This window comes from Oncorhynchus gorbuscha, linkage group LG17 (genome assembly GCF_021184085.1).
Source record: "Oncorhynchus gorbuscha isolate QuinsamMale2020 ecotype Even-year linkage group LG17, OgorEven_v1.0, whole genome shotgun sequence".
NCBI classification, from domain to species: Eukaryota; Metazoa; Chordata; class Actinopteri; order Salmoniformes; family Salmonidae; genus Oncorhynchus; species Oncorhynchus gorbuscha.
Window position 1 is genome coordinate 30041794 of NC_060189.1, and position 12747 is coordinate 30054540.

At 46.4% G+C, this 12747-nt stretch overlaps 1 protein-coding gene across 1 annotated transcript in view; it reads right to left on the reverse strand.

Annotated features, from left to right (window-relative positions):
* The window catches only part of aqr (aquarius intron-binding spliceosomal factor), a 63070-nt gene that overhangs the window by 20221 nt on the left and 30102 nt on the right, over window positions 1-12747 (reverse strand). Inside the window, exons 25-30 of the mRNA XM_046308357.1 lie at window positions 9549-9684; window positions 7397-7606; window positions 4979-5116; window positions 4801-4872; window positions 3893-4080; window positions 2488-2659 (exon numbers count right to left, since the gene is read on the reverse strand). Of these exons, the coding sequence (XP_046164313.1) occupies window positions 2488-2659; window positions 3893-4080; window positions 4801-4872; window positions 4979-5116; window positions 7397-7606; window positions 9549-9684 (916 nt within the window). The remainder of the gene's footprint in view (window positions 1-2487; window positions 2660-3892; window positions 4081-4800; window positions 4873-4978; window positions 5117-7396; window positions 7607-9548; window positions 9685-12747) is intronic.

The following is a 12747-nucleotide window of genomic DNA, read 5'->3' on the forward strand; positions in this document are numbered from 1 at the left end:
CAGACCGACACACACACACACACACACAGACAGACACACACACACACACACACAGACACACACAGACCACACACACACACACACACAGACACAGACACACACACACACACACACACACAGACCGACACACACACACACACACACAGACAGACACACACACACACACAGACCGACACACACAGACCGACACACACAGACCGACACACACAGACCGACACACACACACACACACACACACACACACACACACACACACACACACACACACACACACACACACACACACACACACACACACACACACACACACACACACACACACACACACACAGACACACAGACACACACAGACACACACAGACACACACACACACAGACACACACAGACCGACACACACACACACACAGACCGACACACACACACAGACCGACACACACACACACACAGACCGACACACACACACAGACCGACACACACACACACACACACACACAGACCCACACACACACACACACACACACACAGACCGACACACACACACACACACACACACACAGACCGACACACACACACAGATCGACACACACACACACAGACCGACACACACACACACAGACCGACACACACACACAGACCGACACACACACACACACACAGACCGACACACACACACAGACCGACACACACACACAGACCGACACACACACACAGACCGACACACACACACAGACCGACACACACACACACACACACAGACCGACACACACACACACACACAGACCGACACACACACACACACACACAGACCGACACACACAGACCACACACACACACACACACACACACACAGACCGACACACACACACACACACACACAGACCGACACACACACACACACAGACCGACACACACACACACAGACCGAGACAGAGACACAGACCCACACACACAGAGCCACAGACCCAGACCCACTTACACAGAGCCACAGACCCACACACACAGACGGAGACAGACACACACACAGACAGACAGAGACAGACACACACACAGACAGACAGAGACAGACACAGAGACAGACACAGAGACAGACACAGAGACAGACACAGAGACAGACACAGAGACAGACACAGAGACAGACACAGAGACAGACACGCACAGACAGACAGAGACAGACACAGAGACAGACACAGAGACAGAGACAGACACAGACACGCACAGACAGACACAGACAGACAGAGACAGACACGCACAGACAGACAGAGACAGACAGACAGACAGAGACAGACAGACACAGACACAGAGACAGACACAGACACGCACAGACAGACACAGAGACGCACAGACAGACAGAGACAGACACGCACAGACAGACAGAGACAGACAGACAAAGACACACACACAGACAGACAGAGACAGACAGACACAGAGACGCACAGACAGACACAGAGACGCACAGACAGACACAGAGACGCACAGACAGACACGCACAGACACACACAGAGACAGAGACAGACACACACAGAGACAGAGAAAGACACACACACACAAACCGACACACACACAAACCGACACACACACAAACCGACACACACACACACCGACACACCGACACACAGACACAGACACAGACACACACACACACAGAGACAGACACACAGACAGACAGAGACAGACACACACAGAGACAGACACACACAGAGACAGACACACACACACACACACACACACAGACCGAGACACACACACACACACAGACCGAGACACACACACACACACAGACCGAGACACACACACACACACACAGACCGAGACACACAGACCGAGACACACACACACACAGACCGAGACACACAGACCGAGACACACACACACACAGACCGAGACACACACACACACAGACCGAGACACACACACACACAGACCGAGACACACACAGACCGAGACACACACAGACCGAGACACACACAGACCGAGACACACACACACACACACACCAAGACACAGGCCGACACACAGACCCACACAGAGACACAGACCCCCACACAGGCAAAGACACAGACCCACACACACAGACACACACACACACACACACAGAGAGAAAGACAGAGACAGACGACACACACACACACACAGGCCGAGACCCACACAGAGCCACAGACCCACCGACACACCGACACAGACCCACAGACCCACCGACACAGACCCACAGACACAGAGCCAGACACAGAGCCAGACCCCAGACTAAGCCACTTCCTAAGGAAAGACAATCTAACTGCTAGTCTGGAGGACAGTCATTAGCCTGTCCTGGGTGGATCCAGTGTGAACGGTGAGCTAGCCCAGGTAATGAACATCTCATCTGGACTTGTTCTGAATCCATTAAGGTTTAAAATGAATGAATCCTTGAACAATAAACACTACTTTGCTACTGTGGTGAGTGTGTGGGCGTACGCAAAGTGCTTGTTCCTGTATAAATGTGCATTATTAACCTGGTAGAAGTAAGGGTTGGGCTCGGACTCCCCCACTCCGTTGAAGTCCTCCACGTTGATTAGCTGGAAGTCGAAGGTCAGGCCAGGGTTGGGGGCCTGGAACTGGGGCAAGAGCTGTACGTGGGGCAGGTTCCCCAGCTGCTTATAGCGCCAGTTATACAGGTTACACAGACTGGAGGAGAGGTGGAGAACCATGTTAGCATTCATTCATATGGTTAGAGAAAGACACCTTACTATTTAAAAGCTGCTACACATAGGATTTTGTAGAATGTTTGCATTGTAATTTCAGAAAGTGGCCATCATTTATCTGCCACTAACAGTGGAATGAGTGTTTCACACTATTACTTACCCGCCAGTGTTGTGACTGGCCGTGATACTGGCCGTGATACTGGCCGTGATACTGGCCGTGATACTGGCCGTTGGATTTCTCCTGCCAGAGCGGAATCTGTTGTCAAACTGGGAAAGCTGTTCTGACTTTGTGGCTGGGTTACCTAGTGGAAACCACTCTGTCATTTCCTAGCTGCAAAAATGCAATGTTCGCTCTACTTCAGTATTTGAGAAAACAAGCACTGAATAGTGTACTGTACCATCTAAATCACTAACAAATATATTTTGAACAAAAATATATTTTTACAGCTGTTTGAAGCAGCTTCAAACAGCTGTAAAACCTACATCGTTTGTAGTTGAAAATATATTTGTTTGTGATTTAGATGGTACAGTGATGGAACACTATTCAGTGTTTGTTTTCTCACAAACTGAAATTGAGTGAACAGTGTAGAATTTTCGCAACCAGGAAATTAGCGATGTCCATTAGATAACCCAGCCACAAAGTCAAAACAGTTTTCACAGCAGATAGGCAAATATCACAGCCAACCACAATACTGGCAGGTAAGTAATAATGTGAAACACTATCATTCCCCTTTTAGCGCCAGATATATGATCAACATCTTCTGAAATTATAACGCAAAAGTGTCAAACAAACACTGTGTGTAGCACCGTTAAAGAGAGATTCACTATTCACCACTCTAGCTTAGCGTCCACATTAGTATACAGTACATACGGAGGGCACTACTACTGATTAGCCAAGCCAATTAGCCAGGGAGCCATTCACGTGTATCAGCAGCTACTTATGTCCGTGATCTAATAGGTTCTAACCAATTAAACCCTCCTGGCTAACAGACTAGTTATTTTTGTCTCGTCTTACGTTTGAGAGGATTAAGAGATGTCACACACACACACACACTAAACCAAATATTCTGTAGATTTTTTTGCACAAATGTTTGATGATGAAAACGTCAAATGACGTTCTGCATGTTCAGACTTGTTGATGTTTGATTAGATGAGAATAATATGTGACGTATTCAGCATTTCTGTCTGAACCCTGTCCCCAGTGTGCCTTACCCACCTGGCGCGGGCACGTCCCTGAGCGTCCAGGTCGACAGTGGGCACCCCTAGGCGTACGAAGCGGGTGAACAGGGACTGCTCCATGTTGGAGTACTTCTGGAAGGCCATGTTCTTAATGACGGGGGGCAGCTGGTGGTGGTCTCCTATCATGATCCAACGCTTCAGCCTGCTGTAACCGTCCTCTGGGTTCTGGAGGGGGAGAGGAAAGACACAAGGTCAGTTCTTCTCCACAAAGTGTTCTGAGGGGAAAAGGCCTTGCATTTCAAAAGCGCCCATCACCAGCCCTGCACCTCTTCACACATCTGTTCTTCACCTTTCCTTCTCTCCATTCTCTTCCCTCTGCCTGTTAACTGAGTGGTGAACTTTGTGCGCCAACTATCTGGCTGGCATAGAATACAGGAGAGAGAGGTAGGATAGAGACAGAGCGGAGCCTCACTGATGCGTTTACTATGCTTCTGCTGATTAGGAGGGAGAGTAATGAGGGCTTGACCCCAGACAAACCTGATATTACCAAGGCTCATAAATCGAGCCAGATTCAATCCCCGATAGGGACCCAATGGAAGGAAAATGAAAGGTGGGGGATGTGGATTCTCGTTACCGCCTGCGATGCTACGACAGCAGGCATGATGGGTTTGGATGTTTGCGTTGGTTGGAGTGAGAGACTAAGAGGTTGTTGGCCTGGTTGATGTGGCTTAATGGTCTCCTCTGTAAACAGACCCTAGTACCATCTGCTACCTGAGGCTATTAGGTCCCAGCATGATGACCACATTAACAGTGGATGGACTCATTCATCCTGAGTGACAAGGGCTTCTCTTCTTAGGGGAAATATAGACCTAAAAAAAGGGCTTTAAAGCTGAACATTAGGGTTTAGCGCCGGTGGGATTTTGGGGTCTGGCCGTAGTAATTTACCTGCAGCAGGAGAGGAATGAAGGTCTCGATCTCCAGGATCTGAGCTGCTTCCTCCATCAGGATGTTGTCATACTGAAAACACAAGAACATGTGTGTAGGTGACGAGTTGCCTCTGTCCCGAGTTGTGTGTGTGATCGTAGTGTCGTGATCGTGTGTAGTGTTTGTGTGTTTGTCTGACCTTGAAGCCCAGCTCTACCAGGTCATGGCGTTTGAGGGCAGCGTGGGTACAGGTCATAGCGATGATCTTAGCCTCCTTCACCAGCAGGTACTTGGAACGGTCCAGTCCACTCCTCAGCAGCTCAAAGGCCCGGAACTCCTGATGGACACACACACACACACAAACTAGTAAGAAGGTGGTTCAGAGGGCTGGGGATAGGGTTAAAGGTTAAATCATCAGCATTGCCAGGTAGTGATGACTGGTTCAAAGGGCTGCATCACAGTGAGCAGATGTTTATCATAAGATGAAACTAAATAAATAATGAAGGGTAATATAACACAGATCACATCCCCGTGGATGGAGGTTTAACTCAATGCTCTCAATAAACACAAAACATCTATGTCGGAAAAAATGCTTTTGTGCCAAAATAGAGGACCATAATCAATTGTGTCCAGATATGTCAAATGCTGTCATCTACAACAGGGAGGTCATGCAAGGCCATACATTTTATTTTTATAAATGTGAAAACAAAAAAAGTCACATTCCATCACCTAAAAATAGGATTCTGAAGAGATTCCATTGAATGAAATACCAAAACAAGGAATGAAATGCAAGACAGTAATTGCACGTGACCTTGCTATGCTTTTAGGAAATCCTTGAGATCTCAAGACCGGATATCCTCCTTTTCAGCAACCTCTTTGTCAGTCCTTTCTATCCTCAGGAGCAGGCAGGGAGAGCATTTAAAGGATATGGGTTACTGTTCAATAGAAGCTAAGTGAGCAGCCGAGCACTTCAGACAGATTCCATTACAGGGCTCTTCTGATTGGGAAAAGCGAGATCGGGGGTGTTTTCCTAAAAGAGACCGAAAGGGAGTGGCTTAAATAGAGAGACCAGGCAGAGATATCATAGCTCTATACTGCTGAGGATGAGAGTGGGCTAGTGTGGTTATTTTGAGACAGCCACATTTGCGGTCAATGGGCTAGGGGGGTGAGGAGGGCTGAGGTGGAGCCTCCGAGGGAACTGGGAGAGATAAATATTTGATTAGTTACTATTTTTACAATAATATTAAAACGCGACCAAAACATGTAATATTAATGAGGGCTATTTCTAACCCCCCGTGGTTCCTCAGCGGTTGAAGGGTGAAATTAAGCCGTCTTTCTTCCTCCGGACTGAAAGGAGAGAGTAAGAAAAAGAGGATAAACAGCATGAGGCTGGATGTAGAGAAACCCAAGCGGTAGACGGCTGTACACTGTGTTCCGGTTGTGTGTGTGTTGGCATCGTCTGCTGGGATGGCACCTCATAACACACAAACATCTCTAAGACACTCCTTGTAGGCAGCCAGGCAACAGAGCATTTTCATTCTCCTGTGATTCTAGAGGGAGATTCTAACGTCCGAGTAGGGAAACAGACCGATATCTCTGCAGCAGCAGCAGCATCATGGGTGAGGCTGAGGCCAGGGTGAGTGAACACGGTGAGGTGCTCACGTCTGATGTGATGGGGCCAGTGATACGAGGGAAGCAATATAAAAATCAAGGCCACAAATACATGTTGGGATATTACCTCCAGTGAATAACTTCTTTATTGCTTCTGCAAAGCCATCGCTCCCATAAATCTCTAATGTTATTGTTCTCTCTATATAAAAGACTGGGAGCAACCAGGAGGGGCTGTATCTGAGCTGAGGTGCATGGCAAAGCGGTGTGCATGTTTGTATGTGTACACAGAAGCCCGATTTCAGAGTGTGTGTGTGTGTGTGTGTGTAGGGAAGGCAGAGTGAATGCAGGGGTCTGTAATCGTCCAGCTGCATCTGGGGAGACATGCAGTGGGTCCTGTGTCACTGCCAATTGGGGAGGAGGTGTAGCAGGGTGAGATATCATCATGTAATGCCAACCCATGTCTCACAGAACACACTCAAACAGAGAGCGAGGAGAGGGAGAGGAAAGGGATAGGAGGGAGAGAGAGAGAGATGCATGGAGATAAAGATGGTGGTGAATATGGAAAATAAAATAATTGCGCCATCTATCCAACCGCATCATATTACAAACTCCTAATATCACAACAGAAACAGCTGTTGAAATCTGATCCGATGCAATGTAACGGTCGCTGCAATGCTACTTCCTTAAAGAGTAGGATGTCCAATCACCAGTGAGCCCAGGCAGACCTGTTATGGAGCCAGTGGGGTAAACACAATCATGTGTTCAGTGAATGAGTTCCAGCTCCCACTTGCCCACACAGCTGGCTAATGACCCATGAGGAACAGCCAATCTGTTGACATGGTGTGTGTGTGAGACACACCTACCACTGACTGGGGTGAAGATGTGTGTGTTCAAGAGCTTGTGTGTGTGACATGTTGACCTCTGACAGAGTGAGGAGCTTCTTGGCGTGTTGAGCATGTGCCTTCATCTAGATAAACACGTGACGTGTGTGTGTGGCCTGTCCTACCTCCAGCTGGGTAAAAATCTTCTTGATGTGTCGGTAGCAGCCCTCTGCGATGTCCATGTCTTCTTCGTAGGAGCGACCGTAGAACACAGGCTGGGGGGCGTTGGAGAAGTACTTATGGAAGGGGAAGTGTGCTGCCACGGCCTCTGCCTCCACCGGACAGCCCTGCTTAGAACGGACCTTGCTCATGTACTCTTCCCAGCGAGACATCACCTACAGCGGGGAGAGGGAGGACACCAGACAGACACCCCCTCCTGGATGTTACAGGTCTTGCTCTTTTTGGTATGCAGCACACACGCATTCTCACTCATACAGATACAGGGTCGAGTCCCATTCACAGAGCACGCACGCTTCTTCACACAAACACACTCGTTGCGTCGCATACAAAAAGGCGCGCAGTCACACAGACATGGACGCAAACACAGTTAACACACATTTTAATGTGAGAATATAACGGGAAAAGAACAGAATAAAATATAAAATTATATTTTTCCCTTGAGTGTCACGGGAACATGTGAAACCGTGACAAACACAGCCTTAGGGAACTGTGGAACAACTTGCAATTTAATCAGTATTACAAATGGGGCTGTAGCTTGGCCATCTGCTTTAATAGACCATAACGATTAACAGAGACATTACATTTACATTTAAGTCATTTAGCAGACGCTCTTATCCAGAGCGACTTACAAATTGGTGCATTCACCTTATGACATCCAGTGGAACAACCACTTTACAATAGTGCATCTAAATATTTTAAGGGGGGAGGGGGTGAGAAGGATTACTTTATCCTATCCTAGGTATTCCTTAAAGAGGTGGGGTTTCAGGTGTCTCCGGAAGGTGGTGATTGACTCCGCTGTCCTGGCGTCGTGAGGGAGTTTGTTCCACCATTGGGGAGCCAGAGCAGCGAACAGTTTTGACTGAGCTGAGCGGGAACTGTACTTCCTCAGTGGTAGGGAGGCGAGCAGGCCAGAGGTGGATGAACGCAGTGCCCTTATTTGGGTGTAGGGCCTGATCAGAGCCTGGAGGTACTGAGGTGCCGTTCCCCTCACAGCTCCGTAGGCAAGCACCATGGTCTTGTAGCGGATGCGAGCTTCAACTGGAAGCCAGTGGAGAGAGAGGAGGAGCGGGGTGACGTGAGAGAACTTGGGAAGGTTGAACACTAGACGGGCTGCGGCGTTCTAGAGACCATTAATGTTAATGGAGACCATTATCCACTCCTGATATTCTCCATCAGAACCATCTCAAGATCATTACTTCCTGATGTCCAATCCCTTACAGGGTCTCTGAGCGGTAAGGTGACAGGGCAGATGAGGAACAGAGAACACCCTTCATTTTACAGCCCAGGCCTATACACAGAGACAGGTAACCATTTAGAAACCTTTATGACAATGTTAGGGGAGATATTTTTGATGAGTTGTCCATGAAGTCGTGTAGATAAATGGTGTCTGTTCTGCTCGCGTCTGTCCAAAGACAATAAAAAGCTTGATGACTATAGGAATCAGAGAAGAGGGGAGCCCCCTGACTGGCATGGAGGATTTCAATGTGTTGAGCGAGGGGTCTGGCATACACCATAGGTTCCATAAACCCCACTGCAATACTGAGCCTGACACGACGACTGTGGAATCTGCTATTAAACCAGCGTCTCCCTCACTCCTCTGCCTCCCGTGCTCACAGTTTCGTCTGACTGACAGCATGCCTCCTCAGTGAGAAGTCCTCTTGATTTGGGCTATTGGATGAGCTCTCAGGTCTTCTTAAGTTGACAGTTGCCTTGGGTTGTCGTGTCTGTTTAAAAAGGCTCTGTTGTCTATTCTGGGCTGTTCTGCTGACGCGTCCTGGAGCCAGTATGCAGTATTTAGGTGACAAAAATAAACTGAGGATTGACTATAATAACTGAGGGGTTTTGGTACTCGCTGTCAAAGCCAGATATGAAGTGAAAGGAAAATACATACTGACACTTATTGAACTGGGATGTTTCAAGCGTAACATGGATAAGCAGACTTTATCCCCTTGAATTTTGATTTTATTCTCCATTTTTGCAGGTGAGGATATCAGGAATTAAAGATTCATTAGGAAATGCATATGTCCTCCCTGTACTGGAAAGTGACACACACACACACACACACACACAGAACCCACACATCCCCCCTGTACTGACCTGGTAGAGGTAGAAGTGTCCGGCGGTCTCACAGGTGTAGGACACGTCTCCAGGGACATCCAGGCTCTCCTGCAGACGACCCACCTCTCGGAGCAGCTCCAGCCTCCTGGCCAGCACGTAGTTCACACGCCCATACCTGAACAACATTCCACATTACATCAGTCTTTTCATTCTATGAAAACCTCAACCCTTACGTTATTGGCACTTATTAGCGTCTTTTTTTAATGTTTTTATTTTATTTTATTTTTTACCTTGAAACGGAAAATCCTGTTTTTTGTGACGTTGATTACACCTAGTAACACGAACAACCCTATACAATCAGAACACCCTAATCTCATATTGCTGATAACAGTACCGACCTCCCCTACACATTGCCTGCCCTTCCAGAGCCGAGGGTCATATCACGCCATTCTGAGGGGAAATGTTCATGTTGAGAGGAGATCTGAAGCCTAAACCTGTGACACTACAGCCTAGCGTTTTAAACCGCTAAAATGTTCATCCTACATGTGAGAATCAGCTGCAAGCAACAAGGCAGCAGGCTTCAAGTGGATAATCAAAAGTATATACGAAAACTAACTCAATGGCAGTGGTGGAAAAAGTACCCAATTGTCATACTTCGGTAAATGTATAGATACCTTAATAGAAGGTTACTCAAGTAAAAGTGAAAAGTCAGCCAGTAAAATACTTCAGTAAAAGTATTTGGTTTTAAATATACGTAAGTATCAAAAGTAAATGTAATTGCTCAAATATACTTTTGTCTCAAAAGTAAAAGTATAAATGCTTTAAAAATCCTTATATAAATGTCATCAAATCAAAATGTATTTGTCACATGCACTGACTAAAACAGGCGCAGACCTTGCCGCGAACTGCTTACTTTCAAACCCTTAACCAACATGGTTAAGAAAAACACAGTTAAGAAAATATTTACTAGATAAACTACAGTACCACAATAAAAGACTACAGTATATACAGATACTGAGTCAATGTGCTGGGGAACAGGTTTGTCGAGGTAATATGTACATGTAGGTAGGGGTAAAGTGGAAAAGCAGGCGGCACCATTTTCTTGTTTTGAAAATGTATGGATATAGCCAGGGGCGCACTCCAACACCTAGACGTTATTTACAAAGGGTGAATTTGTGTTTAGTGAGTCCGCCAGAGGCCGTAGAGATGACCACGTGTTCTCTTGACAAGTGTATGAATTTGACAAATGTTCCTGTCCTGCAAGCATTCAAATGTAACAAGTACGTTTTGGTTGTCAGGGAAAATGGAGTAAAAAGTACAATATTTCTTTAGGAATGTAGTGAAGTAAGATTTGTCAAAAATATAAATAGTAAAGTACAGGTACCAAAAACACTTGTGATGGGAAATAATTGCACAAAACTAATAGCTAGATGGACCAAATTTCCTTTGTCACTAATAATGTGTACCACTGATCAAATATATTATTTACCACAATTGACTACTATTGAATAAATAAAGAAAAAAAGTTATTTTGAACAAACGTTAAAGACTAAATGACAGTAAAAACTTGTCGTCTAGTCAGGTGTCCCGCCACAACAAACCAGAAGGCCAATTAGTATTAGTACGTGGCACTGGGACATGCCATGTCAGAGGTCACCCAGACACAGTGCTGTGTGTGAGATAGTTGAGGTAGGGACCTATAAATAGATATCCCACTAAGCTTCACAGCAGACGATTCAAACAGAATTACACCGGCTGATGAGAAAATTAAATATATAAAAAAAAGTGGCGACCTTGTTTCCCTCCTCACAAAAGCAGCCTTCTGCGCTACCATCCCAGGAGAGACCGAGAAAGAGAGAAAACGCAAACTGACCCATTTAATCACGAAGAGCTTTCAACTTACACCCGTGTTCTCTGACCAACCAGTATTTCAATATCGTATTAAAACTTAACTTAACAGAGAGAAGGGAAACATTTTTTATTAAAAGGCAAAGTATTGTATTAATGTCACTGTACACTACCATTGGTTGAGCAGTGAGAACAGAGAAGGCCTCTATGCCTGTTCATTGTTCATCCCATACAGTAGTGTTAATTAGTTTCCCCAGCTTACTCCTTCCTCGTCATTGGACCGGAAGGAAGGAGTGAATGTGGAGTCGGTGTGCATGTTCTTAGCAGCAGCTTAATCTGCCTCTCGTCCTGGTGCTGTAGCTAGCTTTAGCTGATCTGCATAACGCAATGGTGCTCCTCCACAGAGAGGGCCGTCACATCCACTCGTCACCTCTGCTTTATGCAACAAGGAGCTGTGTTCAGTTGGCAAGAAACGGGAGGAAACCATTCAGTTTTAAAACAGAAGAGGACCGTGCATGAACTCCTAATACTAAGGTCGTGATTCAATACGATCTTGGGTTATAGGCATTGCGGATTTTCCGATTGAGCAGACATACGCAGTGTTTACTGGAAATGGGATCTTTGCGAATGCAGAATCATTGCCTTTAAAAGCTGCAATGCCTTTAACCCGCGATCGGATTGAATCCCAGACTAAGACTTTAGTAAGCCAAGGCTAGGTAAGGCCAGAATCTATAGGTTTATAGATTTAATCAACACAACTGACCCTATCCATGTATATTTTGTATCACTAGACCTATGTTGTGGTTTCCACTGACATTCTTTGAGCACACATCGTTTCCATTGGCTAAAGATGTAGTAGCCTAACCGGCAGACTCCATAAGGCTCCTGCTCTGATACAAGGCCTGAGGCTATTCATCCTCAGAGGTTTAGACTTGGTCTCAATGAACTAGTTAGTCCGCCTGACAGCGAGATCAAAGCTAGTCAAAATGGCCGCCGCACGAGCACTGAATATTTAATTAGGTTGGAACTATTTTAGACAGACATCTCTATTTTGGTCTTTAAAGCAGACTGACAATAATAAACAATACTTTTTAGGTGGTTCGTGTGAAGGTTTTGGGTCTCTCCCTTCCGCTCTTCCTCCCTCCCCCACTCAGTCTCAAGTCTGTTGTAAATGGTTTCAGTTTGCTGGCTTCCCCATCTCTCTGCTGCTAGTCAATGTCTGTGTGGTTAAGTCTCTGAGTCACAGTACCTCAAGGCATTGAATGAGACACATAGCCACACAAAGACTTCCCCCAATTGTGTGGTTGGGTGAACTACTGCGGCTGCCCTGAGAATTCTAGCGTGTTTCCTACCGGTGAGACAATCTGCTCCTGGCATCTGTGCATGGACA